We start from the raw sequence: 27,806 nt of genomic DNA on the forward strand, positions 1-27,806 counted from the left end.
ACACTAAAGGTGTCTGTGTTCGAATAACTAATACATAATTTCTCTGTTTAGTGACTTTTGGGGCTCAGCGGATCGTTGCACAAGGTTAGTGTCATCTTTTTTCCCTAAAATACGAAATTGTGCAACTAATGTTCAAGCTGCTAAATAATTGAGTTTGTATTTATATAAGTTAAATTGATTGCTGTAACCAATCGTGATGTGACATTGATAATGTTAAGGAAAGTCTGCATCATGGCAGCTTTCATTACGCAGGTACTATGAGAGATGTCCCTGTTCCAGTCAGAGATACAAAGAAAACTAAATTAAATCAAGGAGTGAACTAAATAGCTTCAATTTAAGTCAAATAAATGGCGATGAGGATGCTAATGAGATCAAAAACAGATAAATGTCGAGGAATCGATCATTTCTACTTAAAATAAGAGGGAAAGAGAGATCAACTATGAATGTGTCGGCCGAATAGTCTGCTGTCAGCCGTGGGAATGCACTACAATCTATTATTAGGGACAGAGTGACTGGGCATTTGGACAGATATGAACTGAGCTGAGAGATCCAGCATGGATTGTAAAGTGTAAAACTAACGAGCCTAGTTGATCTTTTTGAAGAGGTACCTTACATGGTAGATAAAGCACGGCCTGTGGATGTAATGTCTGGAGTGGGAGTTTAATTGAAACGGGTCAGCTTGTGCGTGGAATTGGAGGCAATTTATTGAGTTGGACAGGAAATTGGTTATTTGGTTGGAGACAGATATCAGGGATTATGGCTCTATACTCACGTTGGCAGAATGTGACTAATGTTGACCCCCGGGGATCTGTACTGGAGCCTCAGCTTTTCACTATATTTGTAGCTGACCTGGATGGAGAAATCGAAAGCTGTATATCTAAGTTTGGTGGCGAACCTATATTACGTGCCAGAGTAAATATTGCATATATGAGCAGAAAGTTGTAAAGGGAAATTGCTAGATTGTGTAAGTGGCAAAACTGTAGCAAAATGAATTTCAAGTGAGAAAATGTGAGGCCTTGCACTTTGGAAGTAAAAGCAAGATCATTCAATTTTCTAATTAGTGAAAAGCTCGGGAAAGTGGAGGATCGGAGATATTTAAGATTCAAAATACGGAAATGACAAAAATCTAATGGGCAGGTACGAAAATAATTAAAGCGAGAGTTGAAAAAGTAGCGGTGAAAGTGATATCACAAAAGACCTTGTTGTTGAATCAATAATTGGGCCAGCGGTTGGTGATGAAGCAGAAAGCTGCAGACGCCAGGAAGATATCAATGGACTGGCCAAGTGGTCAGAAAAGTGGCAAATGGAATTCAATCTGGAGAAGTCACAAATAATGCATTTGGACAGGTCTAACAAGGCAAAGGAATAACTTATAAATTGTAGGACACTGAGAATTGCAGAAGATCAGAGGGACCTTGGAATGCATGTCCACAGATCCCTGAAGGTAGCAGGACAGGTAGATAACGTGGTTAATAAGACATACGGGATATTTGCCTTTATTTGCCAAGGCATTGAATAATGGAGCACAGAGGTTATGCTTGAACTTATGGAACACTAGTTGGCCGCAGCTAGAGCACTGCGTGCAGTTGTGTTCACCACATTACAGGAATCTTCACCACACGTCAATTACAAGAGAAACGCAGGGAACAGCACCAACCGCTGTACATGGCCTTCTTTGATCTCACAAAGCCTTCGACACTGTCAACCATGGGGGATTATGGAGTGTCCTCCTCAAATTCAGCTGCCCTCAAAAGTCAGTCACCATCCTCCGCTGGCTCACGACGACATGGCAGCCGTGATCATGACCAATGGTTTCCACCAGAGACACAATACACGTACGAAGTGGGGTCAAACAAGGCTGTCGAATCGCACAAACGCTCTTCTCGATCTTCCTTGCTGCAAGGCTCCATCTCGCCCTCAGTAAGCTCCCCACTGGAGTGTAGCAAATTTACAGAACAAATGGGAAACTTTTCAACCTCCGTCGCCTCCAGTCCAGATACAAATCGTCCCATCTTCTGTCGTCGAATTACAGTATGCAGACTACGCTTATGTCTGCACACACTCGGAGATCGTAATCCAAAACATCACGACCTTCACTGAAGCATATGAGAGCATGGGCAATAGACTAAACATCCGTAAGACAAAGGTCCTCAATGAACCTGCCCCCGCCACACAGTCCGGCCCCCCGATTATCACAATCCACGACAAGGCCGTGGACAACGTGGAATACTTTTCATACCTCGGGAGCCAATTGTCAACAAGCACAGACGTCAACAACGACGTCCATCACCATCTTCAGTGTGCCACTGCAGCCTTCGGTCGCCTGAGGAAGAGAGTGTTTGAAGACGAGGACCTCAAACGCGGCACTAAGCTCATAGTCTACAGAGCAGCTGTGATACCCGCTCTGCTGTATGACTCAGAGACAAGAGCCATATAAAGCAGTCACCTCAAAGCACTGGAGAGGCAATACTAATGCTGCCTCCACAAAATCCTGCAAATCCATTGGCAGGATAGTCGCACCAAAGTCAGTGTTCTTCCTCAGGCCATCATCCCCAGCATCGATGCTTTGACCAGGCACAATCAGCTCCGATGGACGGGTCACATTGTCCGCATGCCAGATAAGAGGCTCCGAAAACAAGCGCACTACTCGGAGCTCTGGCACGGCAATAGAGCCGCAGGTAAGCAGAGGAAATGCTTCAAGGACACCCTGAAAGACTCCTTGAAAAAGTCTAACCTCCCCACCGAAACCTGGGAATCCCTGGACCAAGACCACACGAAGTGGAGGAGAAGTTCTGGTAAGGTGCCAAACACCTCGAGTCTCTTCGCCGGGAGCAAGTGGAAGCCAAGCGCAGGCAGTGCAAGGAGGCACGTCAACCCAAGCACGCCACCCACCCGCCCCTTCAACCATCGTCTGCCCACCTGTGACAGAGACTGTAGGTCCCGCAATAGACTCATCAGTCACTTGAGAACTCATTTTTAATGTGGAAGCAGGTCGTCCTCGGTTCCGAGGGACTGCCTAAGAAGAAGAAGGAGACAGGTAGGATGTGTTTGCACTAGATGGGGTGCAGAGGATATTTACGAGGATGTTGCCTGGGCTGATGAATTTTAGCTATTTGGAAAGATTGGATATGCTCGGGTTGTTTTCTTTGGAACAGAGGAGATTGAGAGAAGAACAAATTGAGGTGTATATAATTATGAGGTGTGTAGATCGAGTGGAGAAGGACATGCCTCCCATAGTAGGACTGTCAATTACCAGGGGGCATAGTTATAAAGTAATTGGTCGGAGATTTAGAGGTGATTTGAGGAGATTCTTTTTCACCCAGATGCTGGTGGGGTTCCAGAACTCGCTGCCCGAAAGACTGGTCGAGGCAGAAATCCTTATCACATTTAAAAACTACTTGGAGTGCCGCAAACTGCAGGGTTTTGGACCAAGTGCTGAAAAGAGGGATTAGGGTGGATAGCTCTTTGTCGTTCAGCACGGAGAAGAAGGGCCAAATGGCCTCTGGCTGTGCTGTAAATTTCTATGATTCTATGTTTAGAGCTCTGGTTAGATCTCAGCTGGAGTAACTGCATTCAGCTCTTGTCTTCTCACCTCATGAAGTATATATAGGCCATTAATTGCAGTCGGTGATGTAACTACAGACTATTGAGCGGCGGAGAATGGAGGCTTGCTGTTCGGTGCGGCAGAGTTGTCTGCAGTGTATGACATCACTCACGCAAGGAGCGCTGCGTTTGCATAAGGGAAGACACGCCCACAGTAGCTGTCAAGATTAAGCCGCGCCCACAGAAAATTATTTCTGTCTCTTCCATTGAAATTACATTTTAAAATCTTTACAAATTTTCTAAAAATTTTCAATTTTTTAAAATTAAACTGGTGCTTGGACTTACATCATGAGTCAGCCGTTTGTTTGATTTTTTCAGCCAAACTCACAATGTAGTAGTCTCTATGGACACAACTTCCTGTTTTGATACTCAGCAATAGTCTAACAATGTTTTATATCCTCTACAAGTAACGGTGTTGAACTTCAAAAAGAGATTCCCAGCCAAATATTCAAAGTGAATTTTCGGGGTTAAACTATATTATTCAGAAATCAATTAGACTGGTAATAGATTAATGTATTCTCCACGTTATAGTTGCATTGGATTGTTTGTTATGTTGTTTATTTGGATGTTTATTCACTGAAATCTGATAGATGTTCACTTTTTTAATTTTCTTTTTCAACTGACAAATAAGTAAATCAAACTCTAATGATAATAAAGACTCCTTCACCAAAACGTCCACAATATACACACACAGATCTTATAACATATGAATCAGGCTCCTGGACATGCTTTCTGTAAGCGTAAAATTTTAAGATGCAATTGCTGGGCAGTTGGTAATAAGCACCAATCTGCGCCAATAATTAGTATTTCCCAATCGTTGCGGATCATCTGTGAAGGTGATCATAGACAGATCGCAACTTCGGGATTTAGCGCATACAAAACCAAATGCAGAAATCCCGAACTTGTGCCAAATTTCAATGGCGGCATTGCGGAGTGCTTTCAGAGTCGACCATCATACCCGCTGCAAAATCTGCCCATTTGGCTTTGTCGTGGGTGCAGCATAGATTCAGCAGAATTTTACCGGGGATAAAATGGTTAAATTATGAGTACAGGGTCCAAAATCTAGGCTTGTATTCCTTCGAGTACATAAGGTTAAGGGGTGATCCAATTGAGCTGTAATAGGTCATTCAATAATTTTATCTCATAGAAAGAGATAAACTCTTTCCTCTGGTGGGAGAGTACATAGCAAGTGGGCAAAAAATAAATTAGTGCTAGATCCTTCAAAGGTGATATCAGGAAACACTTCTGTACACAAAGTGTAGTGAAAATCTTGAACTGTCACCCAAAAGTCGGTTAGGACTAGGTCAATTGAAAATTTCAAAACTGAGATTGATAGATTTTAAGTAAGCAATGGAAATAAGTGTTACAAAACCAAGGCAGGTAGGTGGAGTTAGGATAGACATCAGCGATGAATGAATTGAATGGGGAAACAGGCTCAAAGGGCTCAATGGCCTAGTTCTGTTCATAAGTTCCTACATCCTTAACCTGGTGTGGGTTTAAAAAGTGCACTCAGCATTCCAGGTGTAATACATATCTTGCTTAGGTCCAAAGTGGTGGACCTCACACACCCCCAACACCGAACTGAACCTGCCAGAATTGTGCCCACACAATAATCTAGCAATGTCGCTTTGCAACATTCTGCTGTCATCGACACACCTTACAGTGCTTCCTAACATAGTGTCGTCAGTAAACTTGGATATCTGGAACTCTATTCATTCCTCTAACTTATAGGTCAATGCAGTGAAAACACGAGGTCACATTGCAGAATCCTCGGGACACCTCTTGTCATATCCTGCATTTGGATACAGACCCATTATCCCTGGTCTCTGTCTCCTAACTTCGAATCAATTCGCTACCAACGTCAATAGGTTGCCTTCAGTTCCATGTGATTTACAGGACAAATGCTCTATTATTTAGAGGATTACTGATTTTGATCACACCGGTGTATCATTTTGTCAGCAACCCATATACTGACATTGGGCATGAGCCAGACATGAGCTGCAAGAGTTCATGGCCTAGAAATTCAGTTGTTAGCGGCAGCCGCTAGTGCCTTAGGAGGAGGAGAAGTAGTGCGCTAAGCGGCTAGTGCCCGGGCTCGGCGTGATCTGCGCATCTCGCGAACTTCACTCAAGATTTAGCAGTGGCGCAAGACCACAGCACCTGCTGAGCTGCGCTCTCAGATCGTAACATCATTTCATGGTGCAACGCCCTTGGTGCACCCTGAACCAGAACTTCAGCGGCGCCGCCCTTCTTTGCACTTGCCGCCCCCAGCGACTGGTAGAGGGTAACGGTTCCCAGTCACTACGCGGCACGGGGGGCACTATTTAAAGGGGACTCCTCCTGCATTATAAGTGGCAGCCATTGTGCGCCAAACCTTCTGTGAGAGAGACGGATATTTGGAGAGAGAAAAAAGACAGAGAGCTTTCTGCTTGACTCAGCGCTCACACAGTTACTTCTGGCTTCAAACCAGAGCTTTGCACTTGGATTTAACTTTCAGTGCCATAGCCTTGATTCGCCACATATAATGGGGGTGCAATGGGTGGAAACGTTGGCTTTCTGCATTGCATTTAGAGGGATCAGAGACGCTGTGAGATAGTGCCAGTCATGGCCAGATGGAGAAGGGCCAACAGGCGTCTGCACAGGAGGCTTTACACACCCAGTGTATACCATCAGCAGTTCTCATATCTGAACATGTCTGAGGAGCAGTGTGTTCAGAGGCTGCGATTCAGAAGGGAGGTGATCACTGAGATCTGCCACCTGCTTTGCAGAGAACTGCACCCACAGCTGAGGAGCAGGACGTCTGTGTGGGTGGCAGAGAAGGTGACAGTGGCTCTCAACTTCTATGCCACTGGCTCCTTCCAATCCGCTACTGGGTACATTGCATACATCTCCCAGTTCACGGTACATTGCTGCATCTGCCAGGTGACCAAAGCCCTTTTCAGAAGGAGACGCCAGTATATCTCCTTCCCCATGAACCTGGACAAGCAGCAAGAACGTGCAATGGGATTTGGAAGAATAGCGGGCTTCCCCATGGTCCAGGGCGTAGAACTGATGAACCAGCAATGGTCAGGCATTGCTTCAGGGCTGCAGTGTGCAGGGCATGGCAGCCAAACAATTCGACCCTCCCCCTTTAAGAGCTGACTGCTGCCAGCGTGTCTGCCTTCATTCAGAAATTCGGCGCACCTGCGCTGTGCCCACCCTTGGTGTTAGCACCCCGGCTCGCTGGCTTAGTGCCTTATGATAGTCGTGCATTGCCTGCTTAAGCGCAGCAGCAACCTCTTGGGCCGATGCAACTGAATATCGGCGAAGGTGGCGCTATGTTGCGCCGGGCAATAAATTTAGCGAACAACCGGCTGCAGCACCCCAAACGTGGTTATACTGAATTTCTAGGCCCAAGTGTCAATAATTCACCAGTCCCATATCATTTTATTGATTCTCTCTTTTCTGTATTTTTCTCTTCTGTATTATTGAACCGCCATTATCCCAACAATTCACTAATCCACTAGTTTCCCCATCCCTTGCATTTCTGGAATTGAATTATTCGTTAACAGGTCCATAGTGACCCTTTCTGCCTCTCCTGGCATTTTCCAAAAGGCTCATCGAGAGCTCTGTCAATCGTTGCATGCGAGCAGTGAAACCAACTCCCGCTTCTTCTGTGTTGCTGATCGTCACACCCATCGCACTTGCAGAGGCCTAATCTCACAAACTACTTATCCCTCCCAGTCAAGTAATCCTCCACTCTCCCCTTGGACTCTTCAGTTGATCAACCAACGCCCCTGCCAATTTCCATCAGCATGATGGTTCACTATTAGATGTGCATACTAGCTGGGGGAGCCCGGCTTTGCTAGGGCCGTTTTGGGCCGGGCGGTTTAAATCGAGTCCCAGGCTTTGGGGCCTGTCTGTCTGTCCCTGTGTGAATCTGCTGCCGAGCAACGTTTTAAATCGAGTCCCAGGCTTTGGCGGCCTGTCTCTGTGTCCCTTTGTGAATCTGCTGCCGGGCAACATTTCTACCTTTTACTAGCTTCAAAGATGAAAGTGAAAGTACTTATAAAACGTTTTTGGTCAATGTGATGTTATTTTTAAAAGAGATACTAACTTTTTAGAAGCTGGATTAGCAGATTATGAGATGGAAGTAGTGAAGCAATGGCTGCCCGATGCCGGAGTTGAAAAGCATTAGTCCCACCCACAGACGCAGTGATTGGCCAACCATCAGGTGACTGAACTGTAGGATTGGTCAATCGTGACGGCACAGGATTGGTCGACATTGACATCAGGCAATCAATGCTTTTAGCAGATAATGAGTTTAATTTTGAATGTTTTTTGAATAACGCGCGAACAATATTAGTCTGACCGAAAAGTAAATATGCTTATGACGGTTCTGGAATCGTCAGCTTTCTTTCAACGTAACGCACGTGTAGGTACGCTCTATAACTTTCGAGTTTATTCAAGACAGACAGACAGACGGAATGACAGACAGAAGTATCCTTTTATATATATAAGATACTAGCTGGGGGATCCCGGCTTTGCCAGGGCTGTTTTGGGCCGGGCGGTTTAAATCGAGTCCCAGGCTTTGGGGCCTCTCTGTGTCCCTCTATGAATCTGCTGCCGGGTAACATTTTAAATCGACTCCCAGGCTTTTGGGCCCTGTCTCTGTGTCCCTCTCTCAATCTGCTGCTGGGCAACATTTCTACCTTTTAATACCTTGAAAGATGAAAGTGAAAGTACTTATAAAACGTTTTTGGTAAATCTTATGTTATTTTTAAAAGAGATACTAACTTTTTCGAAGCTGGATTAGCAGAGTAGTTTGAGCTGGAAGTAGTGAAGCAATGGCTGCCTGATGCCTGAGTTGAAAACCATTAGTCCCGCCCACAGATGCAGCGATTGGCCAACCATCAGGCGACTGAACTGTAGGATTGGTCAATCGTGACGGCACAGGATTGGTCGAGATTGACGTCAGTCAATCAATGCTAATTAGCAGATAATCAGTTTAGGTTTGAAGGTTTTTTGCATACCGCGGGAACAATTTTCATCCGACCGAAAAGCAAATACGCTTAGGACGGTACTGGAATCATCAGCTTTCTTTCGCTGTAACACACGTGTAGGTACACTCTATAGTTTTTGAGTTTATTCAATACAGACAGACAGACAGACGGAATGACAGACAGACAGATGTATCTTTTTATATATATAGATATATATAAAAAGATAAAGTGTGACGTGGAAGGTTTTAAGTGGAATAACCTATATATGTGCAATAATGATGGCACTTACTCCTTCGAAACTAAATGCCTAAATGTGGTAGAGAAGCAGAGATAACAGGGGGTCCAGGCACACACATCACTAATAGTTGAGATGCAGGTTAATAAGGCTATGAGGGGTTGTTTTCTTTGGAACAGAGGAGCCAAGGGGAGACATCATCAACTTGTATAAAATGATAAGCGTACTAGATAGATTGGATAGGAAGCACCTATTGCCCCTTGTAAAGAGGTCAATAAACAGAATGCATAGATTTAAATAAATTGTTGGAAGGATTACAATGGATTTGCAGAGAATATTTCCACCCAGACGGTGGTGGGGTTTTGAACTCACTGCCTGAAAGGCTGCTAGAGGCAGAAACACTCATCACATTTAAAAAGTACTTGGCTAAGCACTTAAAGTTCCATAACCTAGAAGGCTACGAACCAAGTGCTGGAATGTGGGATTCGGCATGATGGCTCTTTATCAGTAGGCACGGAAACGGTGGGTCGAATGGCTAACATCTGTGCCATAAAGTTCAATGATGCTCTCATTATAGAAAAGCAAAGGAAACCCTGCGATCCATTTCTGGAGGCCGAGAATTGAACAGCAGAGAAATTAACCAGGTTTAGACCATACTTGGAGCTCTCTGCAGAGTCCTGGTCTCCATATTATAAAATGGAAATGAAAGCCCTGGAGATGTTGCAGTGTATATTGACCAGGAGGATACGATAATTGAAAGGCTATAACTATCAGGAAAGATGGACGAAGTTTGCGCATTTTTATCTAGAAAAGGGAGGGCTGGACATGGGATCTGATAGAGGTATTTAAGTTTATGAAAAGTTTTGAAAGGGCAGACTGAGAAAAGATGTTTCCACTTGCGGGGGAGACCAGAAATAATGTTTACGAATATAAGACCGTCGCGTATGAAACTAATAGGGAATCCAGAAGAAAATCTCAACCTAGAGTGTAGTGAGAATGTGGAACTCGCTACCACAGGGAGTGGCTGAAGCGAACAGAGCACAAATGATTTTGAGCGGAAGCTAGGTGAACACATAAGAAGGAAAGGAAAAAAAGGATACGTTGATAGGTTTAGATGAAGTAGGGGTGGGAGAAGGCTCGTCTGGAGCATAAACACCGGCATTGACGCTCTGCCATTCAATGAGTTCACAATGGCAACATCTTGAACATTACTGAAGCCTCCCAACATGCTTTGACATTCCACAACCTGCCCCACCAGGACCAGTGTGGGAGCACTGTGACCCAAATCATTCAATATCACACTTTATTCTATTCTTGCTCATCTGTTACCGTCTCTTCCATTCACTTGCTCATCCTGATCTACTCTCTGTGCCTTCCATAAGTCATAGTTGTCCAGCGAACCCCAGTTGTATCTGACTATCTAACCAGGATGTATTTTCTCCTTTCATAGCACAGCATCTTATTGAGCGATTTTAATCGTCAGTGGTATCAATCTCCATGGTGGCTTCAACACCCCAACCATTGGTTTTTGCAGCCTGACTGTGCTTCCGAAACTGCTCCCTCCATATCAGCTCGGCTCCCCAAATTGAAGACCGCCGCCCACTCTGCCCCACCCCGGTAATTTGACCCGGCGTGCCTGTATTGGTTTTAAAAGACCTTTCAATTTTAGTCCCACTCCTCAGCTGTTCCTTTAATCCTGCAAATTAGTTATCTTCAGGTATATGTTTAATTCCCTTTCGAGAGGTCCAATGGAATCTACATCCACCGCCCTTTCAGATAGTGCCTTCCAGATCTTAGACTTCTCCTCCCTTCCACACTCGCTGCCTTTTTATATCCCTTATCTAGCCTCGCTGATTCCCCCTCGTTCCATTTCACAAGGATTCTCACGGCGTCCTTCTCGCTCTGTTTCTCCTCCACTCCTATTAATCATCTTCTCCATCGCATTATCTTTTTATCATGGCTTCTCTTCCATGTCATTTGCGCTCCCTTTAACCCGTTCAATTTTCCTTCTTCTCTCTGGATGCTGTCTTTCACTTTGTATCCCACTATTTCTCCCTCTCTCTATCTGTGCCTACCTGGCTGTGCCTCTGCATTTCCCTCTCTTTCTCTATCTCTCTCTTCTATCCATCAGATCGCTCTGTATACTGCACTGTGCCTTATAGCCTTGGGCAGTTTTTGAGAGGCTAGATTAGATGGAGTTATAACATTACAGCAAGAATAATCAGGGGATAATCAAAAGTTAATATGAGGGGCGACAATAGAGTAAATAAAAAGAAACAGTAAACAACAGACAAAGGGGATAAAATTGTGTTGTTTGCGCCTCCCGTTAGAGACTTAAGAGGGCACTAATGGGGCACAAAGCAACTAGCACCCGGGGGCGAAAGTGTTTGCGTCGCTCAGGAAATTAACTGGACATTTTGTGGCAGCGCTAAACACTGCCGCCACGATCTCTTGCACCGGCAGATCATGACGTCAGTAGAGTGCGCAATTCCCTGGTCCGGATATTGTGTGGCACCCCCTGGCTTACCACCCGTTGCGAGGAACAACAGGTTGAGGGGAGCGTTTTGCAGTCAGAAAGGGACAGGGGGAGCAATATTTAAAGGCGACTGCTTCCTGCCTTTTTTTGTTGGTTACATTTGTGCAACACGCATTCTGAGAGAGAGAGAGAGGCTTCTGGAGAGATTCAACGCTGTGTGAAGGAGTTTTGTGTACTTAGCAGCATTATGCAGGTTTATTTTGATATGCACTTCCTTGTTTCGCCAGCGCTCTAAGGTAGCGACTCGCTCCTCTGACTTTGCACCTTAAGACAGGTGTGAAGCGCCTGATTTAGCGCTCCAATCACCTCCAGGGGCGATAAAATCCAAGTTTCCCGTCGGAGGCGTTAACTAGGGCCACGCACTAAACTTTGTGCAGGGCCAATAATGGCGCCCCAAATGGGGTGATACAGAATTTGTCCCGCAAATAATTGATAACTGACAAAAGAACCAGGCAGGAAATAAAGAGAATTGGTTTACGCAGCGAGTTGTTCTGATCTGGAATGCACTGCCTGAAAGGATAGTGGAAACAGATTCAATAATAATTTCCAATTGGAATTGGATAAATACACGGAAAGGGAATGTATTCATGGCTATGGGGCAAGAGCAGAGGATGAGACTAATTGGAAACCTCTTTCAAATATCTTTTTGTGGGTCCACTGATTGAAATGTGAATCCACAGAGTTTAATGGAGATGTTCACCCTTATTGCAGAGTAAAATTTCTGGCCCAACATCTAACGTTGGAAAGAGAACCACAGCTGAATTAATTTATTTGGCTCTGACATTTGATTTCCTACATTGCATCTGTCACTCTAATTCGAAAGCACTTCATTGGCTGTGAAGCATTTTCGGAAGTTATGAATTCCTGAAATGCGCTATAAAAATGCAAGCTTTTCTTATTTTCTTTTTCATCAAATCCCGAATTCTCCTTTTATGGAATCTCAGTCCTCGATGTAAAGACTTCCCACCAAATCAGTGAAACCGGTATTGAATTACCAAACAACTAATGTATATGAAAATCCACAGCTCCACCTCTAATTGTTCTTACCATTTATTTTACCACCGAACGGCTAACACCGACAGTTATATCACTTGACCAACCGACTGGGGTGTATGTAGTAGGAGAGACGGTGAACATTACCTGCACTGTGCCCGGAGATTATAGCCAAGAAAACTTCTACTTTTACACAAATGATCGACAGCTGTCTTCTAGTCAAATCGCCAGAAAGGAGAACATTGGAAGATTCACGATTACCCATGGTGACCACGGAGTTCAGAACCAATACCAATGCCAATATGGAATCTCGATGAATGGAAGGCAGTTCGTTTCCCAGCTGAGCGAGGCTGTGACGCTGACTATAGCAGGTGAGTGACAGGGGACAGAGTTTGTTAATATGTCTAGTCAACACTCGTTGTATTTTCAACAATCCATGCTGGATTCACTCTAACAAAATTAAACGTTTAATATTAGGAGGGGAGTTAAACCGAATGGCCTTCGATCTCATTGCTGAAAGCTTGACAGGATCCCTGTAACAATGGGCCCTGAAGTCGCCCGCTGTGCATCTACCGCCAGCAACAGCATTACTGAGGTAGCGCGGGTGAATTTTTTCTTGGCGGTCGAGCACAACAGGGGAAAATTAATTGGTCGGACGTTTTGCTGATTTTCATTTCCATTTGTATATATCCAATCCCATTGGGGCGATTTTTACCCAGCACGCTCAGCAGAAACCTGGCCTTTGGGCTGTTAAATTGCCTTGGCTCTTTCAAGCTCACAGCTCATGGTGAGACTTGATGGGTTATTGTGACCAAATCTAGAAAGCGGGAAAGAGCTGTTTTTTTATGGAATCCCGTTTTACGCTCCACCCTATTTTCCTCTCCATTGACTTTAGTGCAGTGTAAAATCCTGCTTGCTGATCGTGTCACAAAATGTCGCAATTTACTTTCATTTGACTTTGTGTTCAGTAAAATATTCTGGGATGAAAAGCGTGCAGCAGACCGGCTCCCGGACGACGGGTTCTTGGGTTTAAAATGAATGTTTCCTTGTTATCCTCACAGCTTATCCTCACAAACCGTCCATATCTCTTAACCGTCGTGATAAAGTGTTTGTAAGAGGGGAGATGGTTACAGTTACCTGTGGAGCACGGTCTCCATATTCAGGGAGCAGTTTGTGTTTGTACAGAGGAGGCCAAAATAATCCAATCAAAACGGACACAGCCAAGTCACGACAATCCGCAGTCACCTTTGACATCACGGACAGTGTGTGGACCGGGTCAGAAAATTACTCCTGTGTGTATGAGGAAATAGTGTCAGAGCGGCAGATAACCTCTGAGCGAAGTGATACCGTGGAGGTAACAGTAGTGGGTAAGATTCAATTAATTTCACTCAAAGAAAAACGAATATCATTGCTTGTCTTCCACGTAACGAAAATATATGAGAATGAAATGTGTCTCCTGCGGTAGCACATTACGGGCGCATGAGAAAAGCATCACCTCCAAAACCACCAACTCCAAATTCCTCTCCACACAAACTCTATTAGAGGCTAATAGAGTAGGTCGGAGGCGAGGAATTCTGCGGTGATGGAATCACCTCCTGACTCCGCCAATGCTTTCCACCATCTAGTTGCACAAGTCAGGGATGTGATGGAATACTCTCCTGGGTGAGAGCACCTCCAACTCAGGAAGCTTGACAAAATCGATGACAAAGCAGCCCGCTTGATTGTCACCCCATCTACCAGCTTAAACATTCAATCCCTCCACCACCGATGTACCACGGCTGCAGTGTGTACGATGTACAAAATGCACTGCAGCAACTCACCAACCCTTCTTGGGCAGCACATTTCAAACACACGACCTCTACCACCTAGATTGTGATGCGCAGCAGGAGCATGGGTGCACCAACACCAGCAAGTCCCCCTCCACGTCACACAACATCCTGACTTGGACATATATCGCTGTTCCATCATTGTCGCTAGGTTCAAACCGTAGAATTCACTATATTGTCGGTCACTTGGACGGCACTGAACTCACAGTCGATCAATTGCAAAGCCACCTACCACCTTCTGAAGGGGAAACTAGGGGTGGACATTAGTTGCCGACCATGCCAGCGACTATCACAATGGTAATGATAACAATAATTGCCCACCAAACATCTCGATTATGCGAAATGTGTGACCGTCACAGCCTCACTGAGTTTGGTTTATAACTGGCTTCGCTTCATGGAGGTTTTATACTTGCACTGGTACCGGCCGTGGTGCGGGTATAATGGAGCCTTTCACTCTTTCTCATCTCAGCTTCACCTGTGATAAATTAGCAGCATTCTGCTCTTTAAAGCAACCTTTTCCTTGTTCCATAAAAGAAAAGCAAAAAAGGTGACTCAACCATGACTAACAAGGGAAATTAGTGATAGCATAAGGTCGAAGGAGATGACATATTAAATGGCCAGATAAAGCAGTAAACCTGAAGATTGGGAGCAGTTTAGGATTCAACAAAGGAGGACAAACGGATTAATTATGAAGGGGAAATTAGAATATGAGAGTAAGTTGCAAGGAACAAAAAAAACGACTGTAAAAGCTTTTATAGATATGTGAAGAGAAAAGGATTGCTGAAGTCAAGCGTAAGTCCCTTGCTGTCAGAATCAGGGGAATTTATAATGGGGAACAATGAAATGGTAAACCAATTAAATACATATTTTGGTTCTGTCTTCACAATGGAGGACACAAATAACCTCCCAGAGTGGTCGGGGAAAATAGGGTCCGATAAAAGGGAGGAACTGAAAGAAATCAGTATTTGTAGGGAATTGTGTTAGGGAAATTGATGGGACTGAAGACCGCTAAATCGCCAGGGCCTGATAATCTACATCCTAGGGTAGTTAAAGAAGTGGCCCTGCAAATAGTAGATGCATTGCTGATCATCTTCCAACATTAATGTTACTCAACTATTCAAAAAAGTGGTAGAGAGAAAACGAGGAATTACAGACCGGTAAGCCTGAAATCAGTAGTGTGGAAAGTACTAGAGCCCATTATAAAAGATGTAATAGCAGAGCACTTGGAAAACAGTGACAGGATCGGACAAAATCAACATGGATTTACAAAAGGTAAATCGTGTTTGACTAATCTACTGGAATTTTTTGAGGGTGTAACTGGTAAAATAGATAAGGGAGAAACAGTGGATGTGGTGCATTTGGACTTTCAGAAGGCTTTTGATAAGCTCCGACAAAAGATATTAGCTTGTAAAGTTAAGGCACATGAGATTGAGGGCAAGGTATTGACTTGGATAGAGAACTGGTTGGCAGACAGAAAGCAAAGAGTTCGAATAAATGGCTCTATTTCCAAGTGGCAGGCAGTGACTAGTGGGATACCACAGGGATCGGTCCTTGGATCCCAGCTATTCACAATATATATTAATGATCTAGACAAGGGAACTACATGTAATATCTCTAAGTTTGCAGATGACGCAAAGTTGGGTGGGCATGTGTGCTGTGAGGAGGATGCCAAGAAAATCGATGCTGATGTGGACAGGTTGGGTCTCCTTATCTGAGGAAGGATGTTCTTGCCATGGAAGGAGTTCCTCGAAGATTCACCAGGATGATTCCTGGGAGGGCAGGAATGACGTATGAGGAGAGATTGGGTCGATTTGGCTTATACACGCTGGAATTTAGAAGATTGAGAGGGGATCTCATTGAAACTTATAGCATTCTGACAGGACTGGACACACTAGATGCAGGATGGATATTCCCGCTGGTCAGGGAGTCCAGAATCAGTGGTCACAGTCTAAGGATAAGAGGTAAGCCATTTTGGATAGAAATGAGGAGGAATTTCTTCACCCAGTGAGTGGTGAACCTCTGGAATTCTCTACCACAGAAGACAGGAGAGGCCAATTCCTTAAATATATTCAAGAAGGAGTTGGAGATATTTCTTAAGGCTACATGGATCAAGGGGTATGCTGAGAAAGCAGGGATAGGGTACTGAATTTGCATGATCAGCCATGATCGCTAAGAAAGGCGTAGCAGGCTCGAGGGGCCGAATTGCCAACTCCTGGTCCATTTTCTATCATAGAGTCATAGAGTCATAGAGTTATACAGCACAGAAAGAGGTCCTTCGGCCCATCGTGTCTGCACCGTCCATCAATCCCTGTCCAGTCTAATCCCATTTTCCAGCATTTGGTCCATAGCCTTGTATGCAGTGACATTTCAAGTGCTCATCCAAATGCTTCTTGAATGTTGTGAGGGTTCCTGCCTCTACCACCCTTTGAGGCAGTGAGTGCCAGATTCCAACCACCCTCTGGGTGAAAAAGTTCCTCCTCAAATCCCCTCTAAATCTCCTGCCCCTTACCCTGAATCTATGCCCCCTTGTTATTGACCCCCCTACTAAGGGGAAAAGTTCCTCTTTATCTACCCTATCTATGCCCCTCATCATTTTGTACGCCTCAATCAGGCCCCCCCTCAGCCTTCTTTTCTCCAAGGAAAACTACCCCAGCCTGTTTAGTCTTTCTTCATAGCTGAGGCGCGCCATCCCAGGTAACATCCTTGTGAATCTTCTCTGCACCCTCTCCAAAGCAATTACATCCTTCCTATAGTCAGGCGACCAGAACTGCACACAGTACTCCAGCTGTGTCCTCACCAGCGTTTTGTACAGCTCCATCATAACCTCCCTGCTCTTATATTCTATGCCTCGGCTAATGAAGGCAAGTATCCCATATGCCTTTTTAACCACCTTATCTACCTGTTCCACTGCCTTCAGGGATCTATGTACATGTACACCATGGTCCCTCTGACCCTCTGTACTTCCTAGGGTCCTACCACTCATTTTGTATTCCCTTGTCTTATTTGTCCGTCCAAAATGCATCACCTCGCACTTTTCAGGGTTAAATTCCATTTGCCACTTTTCCACCCATCTGACCAACTCGTTTATATCGTCCTGTAGAGTGAGGCTTTCCTCCTCCTAATTTACCACCCCACCAATTTTCGTGTCATCCGCGAACTTACTGATCATACCTTTTACATTCTCATCCAAATCATTTATGTAGATCACAAACAGCAAGGGACCCAGCACCGATCCCTGAAGTACCCCACTGGACACAGGCTTCCAGTCACAAAAGCAATCTTCGACCATCACCCTCTGCCTCCTGCCACTCAGCCAGTTTAGGATCCAATGCGCCGAGACACCCTGGATCCCATGGGCTCTTACCTTCTTGACCAGTCTCCTATGCGGGACCTTGTCAAAAGCTTTGCTGAAGTCCATGTAAACCACATCCACAGCATTTCCCTCATCCACCCCCCTAGTCACCCCCTCGAAAAATTCAATCAGGTTTGTCAGACATGATTTACCCTTGACAAAGCCATGCTGACTATCCCCGATTAATCCTTGCCTCTCCAAGTGGAGACTCATTTTGTCCCTCAGAATTTTTTCCAATAATTTCCCTACCACAGATGTTAGGCTCACTGGTCTGTAATTCCCTGGTTTATCCCTGCTACCCTTCCTGTATAATGGTACTACGTTAGCTGTTCTCCAGTCCTCTGGTACATCCCCTGTGGCCAGAGAGGTTCTGAAAATTTGTGTCAGAGCCTCTGCAATCTCCTCCTTTGCCTCATACAACAGCCTGGGATACATCTCGTCCGGGCCTGGGGATTTATCCACTTTTTGTACTGCTAAAACCGCTAGTACCTCTTCCCTATCGATGCTAATATGTTCAAGTATGTCACAGTCCCCTTGCCCGATTTCTATGTCTACATCGTCTTTCTCCATAGTGAACACAGATGCAAAAATGTCATTCAAAACCCCGCCTACATCATCTGGCTCTACACACAGATTGCCACTTTGGTCCCTAATGGGCCCTACCTTTTCCCTGGTTATCCTCTTGCCCTTAATATACTTATAAAACTACTTAGGATTTTCCTTTATGTTGCTCGCCAGTGTTACTTCATGGCCCCTCCTCGCCCTCCAATTTCTGTTTTTAATATGCCCCTGCACTTTTTATACTCCTCTAGGGCTTCCTCCATCTTTAGTCTTTTGTAACTGCCAAAAGCCCCCCTTTTTTTCCTAATGCATTTTTGTATATCCCTTGTCATCCAAGGCACGCTTTGCTTGTTGGTCCCACCCTTGACCTTTACAGGAAGATGTTGGCGTTGTACTCCCTCTATTTCCCTTCTGAAAATCTCCCACTGTTTTGATGTGGTTTTTCCTATAAGTAGCTGCTCCCAGTCCACTTTGGCCAGATCCTGCCTTATCATATTAAAATCGGCCTTCCCCCAATTTAGAAAACTTATTTCCGGGCCGTCTTTGTCTTTTTCCATGACCACCTTAAATCTCACCGAATTATGGTCACTGTCGCCAAAATGCTCTCCTACTGACACTTCCACCACTTGCCCGGCTACATTCCCTAGAATTAGGTGCAGTACCGCCCCCTCTCTTGTAGGACTTTCTACATGTTGGCTCAAAAAGCTCTCCTGGATGCACGTTAAGAATTCTGCACCCTCTAAGCCTTTCACACTCTGACTATCCCAATTAATATTGGGGAAGTTGAAATCCCCCACTATTATTACCCTATTATTTTCGCACTTCTCTGAGATTTGCCTACATATCTGTTCCTCTATCTCCCCCTGGATGTTTTGGGGCCTATAGTACACTCCCAGCAAAGTGCTTGCCCCCTTTTTGTTTTAAATTCTACCCATATGGCCTCATTAGAGGAACCCGCTAATATATCATCCCTCCTTACAGCAGTAATTGACTCCTTAATTAATATTGCAACACCCCCTCCCCTTTTACACCCCCCTCTGTCTCGCCTGAAGATTCTATACCCCGAAATATTGAGCTGCCAATCCTGACCCTCCCTCAACCATGTCTCCGTGATTGCAACAATATCGTACTCCCATGTGTTCAACAACAACTTCAGTTCATCCAACTTGTTTTCAAGACTCCTTGCATTAAAATAAATGCCTTCCAGCCTTACCATATTCCCTTTTCCCTTCCCAGTTGACTTGTTTTTTCCTCAGGATTTGGCTGTAAATCACCCACTACTATAGCTCCACTCTCTATCCCATCCCCCTGCCAAGTTAGTTTAACTCCCCCCCCCCGGCACTGCTAGCAAACCTCCCCGCAAGGATATTGGTCACCCTTTGGTTCAGGTGTAAACCGTCCGACTTGTACAAGTCCCACCTTTCCCAGAAGCAGACCCAGTGATCCAGGAAACTAAACCTCCCTCCTGCACCATCCCTTTAGCCACGCATTCATCTGTTCTATCTTCCTATTCCTTTACTCACTAGCACGTGGCACCGGGAGTAATCCAGAGATTCCAACCTTTGAGGTCCTGCTCTTTAATCTTCCACCTAGCTCCCTAAATTCTTGCTGCAGGACCTCATCCCTCTTTATACCTATGTCGTTGGTACCAATGTGGAACACGACCTCTTGCTGTTCACCCTCCCCCTCCAGAATGCCCTGCAGCCGTTCAGTGACATCCTTGACGCTGGCACCAGGGAGGCAACAAACTATCCTGGATTCACGTCTACGGCCACAGAAACGCCTATCTGTTCCCCTTACTATAGAATCCCCTACCACTATTGCTCTCCAACTCTTTCCCCCCCCTTCCTGGTCAGCAGGAGCACCCCCAGTGCTAGGAAGTTGGCTGCTGCTGCCTTCCCCTGGTGAGTCATCCCCCTCAACAGTGTCCAAATCGGTATACCTGTTTGAGAGGGGAATGGTCACAGGGGTCTCCTGCACTACCTGCCTGCTTCTATTGCTCCGCCTGGTGGTCACCCATTTCCTTTCTTCCTGTGCAGCCCTTACCTGCGGTGTGACCAACTCACTAAACGTGTTATCCACGTCCCTCTCAGCATCGTGAATGCTCCACAACCCATCCACCCGCAGCTCCAGCGCCTCAATGCAGTCTGCTGGTAGCCGCAGCGGGATGCGTTTCCGGCACACGTGGTCATCAGGGGCACTGGCAGTGTTCCTATGTTTCCGATGTTCCTATATTTCTATGTTTCTATATTTCCACTTGTACAACAGAGTAAATTCGCCGGCCTAATTCCGGATTTTGGACAGAGAACTCGAGCTGATTTAGGTTCATTGGCTCTGTCATTTGATTTCCTACATTACAGCATTGACTGCATTTCAATAGTAGTAAAATGGCTGACAAGCGCTTGGGGAAGTCCAGAGGACATGAGAGGCACTATAGACATGCAAGTCTTTCCCTGCTTCTTTGTAATCAAATCCGGATCTGCACTTTTGTGGAATCTCTGCATCCAAAGTGAAAGTGCTTTTCAACATTGCACAATCATCATTGATTAACCAACCTTGCACTGTACATGAAGATCCGCAGATCAATTTCTCATTGTAAATTCCATTAATTTTTCCACAGATCCGCTAACACCGCCAGTGATATCTCTTGATCAATCCATTGGGCTGTATGCAGTAGGAGAGACGGTGACCATTAGCTGCACCATGACTGGAGATTGTAGCTATAAAACCTTCTACTTTTACAATGAAAGTAAATGTCTGTACTCCGCTCAAAGCCTCACAAACATTGGAACATTCCTGGTTACCAGGGCAGGTCAAGGAGGAAGGTACCAGTGCAAATATGGAACATTCGTCAAGGGGAGGTGGTTAGAATCTAATCGCAGCCAGTTTGTGAAGGTCACTATAGCAGGTGAATGACTGGGAGCAACGATTTTCCATGTTTTTTTTCATCACTTAGTATTTTTATAAAATCATACTTTAGTCACTGTAACAAAATGAATGGCTTAATATTAGATGAGAGGAATATAAACTTATTTATTTAAGAACATGAGAAAATAAGCAGTAGGAGCAGGAGTGGATATTTTATCCCATCAAGCCTGCTCCACCTTTCAATAACACCATGGCTGATCGTCTACCCCATCTCGACTTGCCTGCACTTTCCCCATATCCATCGATTACCTTAATATTCAAAATATATCTGTCTCTTCCTTGAATATACTCAACGACTGCGCATAATGGTCCTCTGGGTTAGAGAATTCCAAAGGTTCACCATCATCTCAGTGGAGAAATTTCTCCTCATTCAGTCCTAAATGGCCATCCCCTTATTCTGAGACTGTGACCCCTGATTCTAGACTTACATGTCTCCACATTAGATTCCATTTGGCATGTTATTTTCCACTCACATAGCTTGTCTATAACCCCTTGAAGCCTTCTTGCATCCTCCTCTCACCATGTGTTGCACCAACTTTGAATCATCAGCAAACTTGGATATATTACATTTAGCTCCCTCTTCCAAATCATTGATGTAGATTGTGAATAGCTGAGGCCCAAACAATGAACCTTAGTGTACCCCACGAGTTACAGCCTGCCAACATGAAAATGGCCCGTTTATTCCGACTCGCTGTTTTCTGTCCATTAACCGATCATCAAGGCTTGCTAGAATAGTATCCCCAATCCCATGATCCCGAATTCTGTTCCGTAACTTCGTGTGTTGCACCTTATCGAATGCATTCTGAAAATCCAATTGCAACTCATCCACGGGTTTCCCCTTATCTATTCTGCTAGTTACAACCGCAAAACCCTCAAACAGATTTGTCAAACACGATTTCACTTTCATAAATCCGTTCTGACTCTGCCCAATCCTACTTTAATTTCCTAAGTGCCCTGTTACCACGTCCTTAAAAAAAATTCCAGCATTTTCCCTACTACTGATGTCAGGCTAACTGGTCTGCAGTTCCCGGTTTTCTCTCTTCCTCCTTTTATTAAGTAGGTTAGGTTTTGATTTTATTGTTAAATTCTAGACAGGATCCCAGTAAACCTGTGCCCTGCGATCACCTGCTGTGAATCTCTTAGCAGCAAAGGGCGTTCCTGGAGATAAGACGGTGAAAATCGTCATGGGCGGAAGCGCAAAAGGGGCAAAAGCGTAACAGCCGCCCGTTTCACATCCGCCCGATTTCGGATTCCATTTTAAGCAATGGGAACGGAAATCCAGCCATGTATAAACGGGCTGATGATGAGCTATTTCCTTTTTTAGGCTACTGTACAAGACTGTATACCCCATTGCCTCCGAATTTTGTGATGTGACCCCGCCAAAGCAACAGGAGCTCACATCCCGCGACGACATGTGGAGAGTAACTTTAACCACATCTTCCAGGCGGGAAAGATGAGGATATTGATCGGCCCTCCTTTTTACTCTCCATCCAATGATACCCTCCATTGATCTGAATGGAATGTAATGTGGTGCTAGATGACAATTGCCACTGTAACTCAGTGCTGAGGCAATGCTGTATTATGGAGCTGAGAGACCAGATATTTTGCGATGTGAAGACCAGGCCTTCTGACAAGGTGACTGCATGCTGTCGGGTATCATTACACAATCTATGTCCCTGATTTCCAATTTTAACCCCTTAATCTCTGAACCTACCACAGCGAACTTTTGAATGTCAAATGACATCATCCAGCCAGATTTTTAACCCCACTGTGTGTATATTCACCTCATACCCCATTCTGCATAGGAGATTAGCGTGTATAATTAAGGCACATGGTATTGGGGCAAGGTACTGATTTGGAAAGAGAATTAGTTGGCAAACAGAAAGCAAAGAGTTGGAATAAACTGCACTTTTTCCGAGTGGCAGGCAGTGACTAGTGGAGTACCGCAGGGATCGGTCTTTGGACCCCAGCTATTCACTATATATATTAATGATCCAGACGAGGGAAATAGATGTAATATCTCCAAGTTTGCAGACGACACAAAGCTGGGTGAGTGTGTGTGCTGTGAGGAGGATGCTGAGAAACTCCAGTATGATTTGGGCAGGTTGGGAGATTGGGCAGAAGCATGGCAGATTGCAGAATCTCAGTCAGATAAACGAAGCTGCGTATCGAGATTTTAAAAATCATCCTGAAATGTGAAATATATAACTTATGTACATTGTAGGTTTCTATATGCGTCAATGGATTGTATTTTGACTGCCACTGCAAACCTGCGATGTCCATCATCAAAAAGGACGATGGCAGTAGTTGCATGGGAACAGCCCCACCAACCAGTTCCACCTCCAATTCACACACCATCCTGACTTGGAAAAATATCTGGTGTTCCTTCACCATCGCTCGCTCAAAGGGCTGGAAGCCCATACCGAACAGCATTGTGGGACCACAAGTGGGGTTCAAGAAGAAGGCCGACCACCATCTTCCCAAGGGCAACTGGGATTGCCAGCAACACCCACATGCTAGAGCCCAGTAACACTTACTGTGAACTGCAAATACCCACCCTTCTTCTCCTTCTATCACAGTGGGACATTTCAGCAATAAGCCCAGGTTTCCGAACACGATCCCCAGCTAGTTTATTTTCTTTCCCAATTCTGTTTGAACCCATCAATGCTCCTTTTGGAGATTCTCAATCGCTGATGCAAACATTTCAATGTAACACAGCACAATCGTTATTCCGTTACCAGCCTTTCACGGATCAAGAAAATGTAGAAATCCATTTCTGTTTTGCTTTCTATTTATTTTATCACAAATGCGATAACAACACCAAATATATTAATGCAGAAGAGTGTGAAGTGATGCATTTTGGTGGGAAGAATGAAGAGAGGCAATACAAACTAAATGTTACAATCCTAATGCGGGCGAATGAACAGGGAGACCTGGGGGGATATGAGCACAAATCGTTGAAGGTGGAAGGGTAGGTTGAGAAAAAGGTTAAAGAAGCATAAGGTGCTCCTGGACTTCATTAATAGAGGCACAGAGTTCAAAAGGAAGGAAGTTAGGATGAACCTTTATAAAACACTGGTTCTGCCATACTGTGTCTAATTCTGGGTACTGCAGTGTAACAAAGCCTTAGACAGGGAGCAGAAAAAATGTACGAGGATGAATCTAGGGATACGTTATAAAATCAGGGGTTGTTCACCTAAGAGCAGACAAGTTTGAGAGGAAATTGTATTTGTGCATCGGACCTGTGTCTCCTTGTTACCTACCTTTCTGCCACTGGAAACAGTTTCTCCTTATTTACTCTTTCTAAACCCTTCATTAGTTTGATCACCTCTATTAAATCTGTCCTCAAGATCTCTGCTCTGAGGAGATCAATCACAGCATCTCCAGTGTCTCCATATATCTCAATCCGACAGTCCTGCAACCATTCTGGCAAATCTCCTCTACACCATCTCCCAGGCCTTGACTTCCTTCCTAATTTGTAATGACATGATTTGGAAACAGTATTGCTACATAACTTCTAACCAGGAATGTATACAGCGTTAGCATATCTTCTTTGATTTCTAGTCTATGCCTCTGCTTGATAAAAGTTTCTTAATAGACCCCTAATCTTATTCCACCACCTTCAAAGACTTCTCCATGTACCCACCAGATTCCTCTGTTCGTGCATCTGGCCTAAAATTGCACCATTTCCTTTATACTGTCCTGCCTCTTTCTTTCTGACCAAAATGTGTTACTTCGCACTTGTCTGTGATACATTTCAACTGACATGCTTCTCTCAATTTCTCCGGTCTGTCTATGCCCTCCAGAGAAAAAAAACATAAAATGCCTGAAATACTCAGCAGGTCAGGCAGCAACAATGGAGAGAGAAACAATTTTAACGTTTCAGGTCGATGTCTTCCGCCTGAACTGGATAAAAATTACAGGTATAACAAGCTTTAAGCAAGTGCCGAGGCAGGGAAAGTGGGAGGGGAGAAACAATAAAAGGGAAGGTCTGCTTTAGGGTGGAAGGCAGGAGAGATAAAATGAAAAAAGTCTGATTGTACAAGGTGAAATGCGATGGTAATGCGACAAATAAAGAAATAAAAGATGGGTCCAGAAGAGTTGTAACTGGGAATTGCAGAACCATGCCCTACTGATGTGTGTTGATATCCTCCTCAGTGTTCAATATATTTTCGAGTTTCGTGTCATCTGCAAACTTTGTAATTATGCCTGGTTTACCCAATTCCAGGTCATTCATATTTCGGTTCACAATAATAAGTCTGTATTGCATTTTGAATCGATGGTAACTTCTTGTTCCTTTCGAATTACAGGTCAAGCAAAACCAAATATAACAGTGGATCCTACTGTTGCTGTGAAGGGTGGAGTTGCCGTCTTTACCTGTACAAGCCCCCGGCACCTACCCGGTTTCACATTTTACTTATACAGACACGGAGAAGCAAGTTACTCGGATATCCAGCCTGCTGCTGCAGGGCACAATTCTGTAACCTTCACCATCAGGAATATAGATCACGTCCAAGGAGGAAATTACACCTGCCTTTATGAAGCGGATGTGAGGGGAAGGCGGGTAACATCGGCTCTGAGTGACCCGGTACATATAACTGTAAGAGGTGAGTGAGATTCACAGAGTCACTGTGTTCATCCGACCCCTGTACAAGGAGTTATTGCTTCATGGTTAGCCTGCATCAGTTGTTATGGTTAATGATAAAACTGATGTGGAAATGACATCCAGGAGTTAACATTCTTCTTGGACGGTGTCTCAGAGTTCTCACGCTTTACACGGCGCCCAACAGAATGGAATATCGAGCTGGGCGTAAAACAGGCGGACGATGTGTCAACGCCTATATTGCGCTAGTGCTCGATTACACTTTAAAGCTTAAACCATTAACTGTTCGCTACTTACCGCATAAATGATGTCAGGACAAACTGATCAATGTTGAACAGTTTTATTTCTCCAAATCCGATTAAAAGTTTGATTAATTGTGTTCTCTTGTAGTTCCTCGACGATTCTTTAATATTCCAAAGTTGCTCACTAGAGGAGCTCAGAATAAATTATATCCAAGTTACCAACTTTAAAAAAAGTACATTTTAACCTAGTAAGCAAAAAGCAAAAAAACTATCAGCTGCTGGAAATACACAACAGTTTAGTCGGCGTCTGTGGAGAGCGCAGTGTGCTCTGAACAAGGCCCGCACCTAAAACATTAGCTTGTCTGGTTGTCTCCTCCCATGCGCTGTTTTGACTCAGTGATCAGTATGAAACTTGCAGAATGAAACTGACTAAATTCTACACAGTCTGTTATACTTTGCCACCAGCGGTGAATAATTAAACACTCGCCTGGTCCCAATGATAAAGATATAACATTGTATCATGTCAATATACAATGACGGAATCAAATAATTAATGAGGCAATTAATCAATCGACCAATGACAATTCAGCTTCGTGCTGCATCACATGCATGTCAAACTACTGATCCTTTATTAACGATTCACTGATTCGACAGCAGTGCTTTAATGTGGGTATTTTATTCAGAAAACTGCGAGGAAGAGAGACAGAATCTAGATTCTGATGCACGTTATCGAAACAGTGCAAATCCAAGGAACCACTAAAATAAAGTATTGTGAGTTTTCGAAAGGCTACATCATTTTAAAGGAAGAGTCAATAGCAGGTGGGATTTTTCTCCTTAGAGCAGAGAAGGTCTGGCGGAGATTTATCAGTATTCTACCAGGGATGATGGACATAAGTTACTTGGACAGACTGAGAAGCTGGGGTTGTTCTCCTTGGAGCAAAAGCGGTTAAGGGCAAATTTAATATAACTGCTCCAACATATGAAGGGTCTTGATCGGGTAGAGAGGGAGACATTGTTTCCACTGGCAGGAGGGCGCATAACCAAAGGAGACAGATTTAAATTAACAGACGAGGAACCAGAGGTCAGATCAGGAGAACAGTAGTAAAAATACACAGCGGAGATTTTAAGATCTGGATCGCACTGCCTGAACGTGTGGTGGAAACAGTTTCAATGGTAACCTTCAAAGGTCAATTGGAGAAACTCTTGGAACTGAAAACAGAATACAGGGCTGTGGGGAATGAGCAGAGGTGTGATACTAACTGTTTAACTCTTCAGAAAAGCAAGCACAGGCACGATGGACCAAATCTGTTGATTCTGCTCCGTGCAAATCTATGATTCTATACCAACCTTTTAATTTCTTATGATTTTTTCCTGTTCTGGAATTAACTTCGGATTGTAAGGAATCCCATGCCTATTATTGTATTTCTTTAAGCAGTAAATTAGCGATCTTATGTAGAACATTTTAGTTAACTTGGTTCTACTGTTTCCCTTTATCTCATTTAGATAAATCCTTTGCGCTGGAAGCTGTTGTTGGGTCTGCGGTGGGTCTGATTCTCATCCTTGCTCTGTTGGGTCTGCGTTTCTGGAAGAAAGGTGGGCTAAACAATAAGGAATATCCGTTCATTACAGACGCACAGAGTTAGATTACTGTCGCCACACAACTTACACATTACTAACAAACTCCTCGAACCTTTTGCCACTGAACTGCTACCATCGGACTGTAAATATGGGAGATCGTGGACTGAGATGAAATAGCGAAGGGTGAACATGAAAGTGAACTGGGCAGAAATGCTTCTTGGGTGGAAACTCAAGACGGGAGGTATTTCATTTTCCGCCTGTTATACGGTCCACCTGATAATTAGTTCCATTGATTTCAATAGAACTGAATATGGATTTCAGCGGAAAATGTGCTGCTGATCCATACCGCTACTTTTGCACTCCTGCA

The 27,806-nt window shown here is 44.4% G+C and overlaps 1 protein-coding gene across 1 annotated transcript; it reads left to right on the forward strand.

Annotated features, from left to right (window-relative positions):
• The first annotated feature begins 2,611 nt into the window (after nt 1–2,611).
• Nucleotides 2,612–27,504, forward strand: LOC147087148 (Fc receptor-like protein 5). The gene is made up of 6 exons (XM_085978062.1): nt 2,612–2,678; nt 12,382–12,720; nt 13,411–13,716; nt 20,709–20,996; nt 25,327–25,623; nt 27,365–27,504. The coding sequence occupies exons 1-6, from the start codon at nt 2,612–2,614 to the stop codon at nt 27,502–27,504; spliced, it is 1,437 nt and encodes a 478-aa protein (XP_085834188.1).
• The last annotated feature ends 302 nt before the right edge of the window (nt 27,505–27,806 follow it).

Source organism: Somniosus microcephalus, unplaced genomic scaffold, assembly GCF_052327205.1.
Source record: "Somniosus microcephalus isolate GS21.2 unplaced genomic scaffold, FLI_Smic_1.0 unresolved_chr6, whole genome shotgun sequence".
In the NCBI taxonomy this organism is placed as follows: Eukaryota; Metazoa; Chordata; class Chondrichthyes; order Squaliformes; family Somniosidae; genus Somniosus; species Somniosus microcephalus.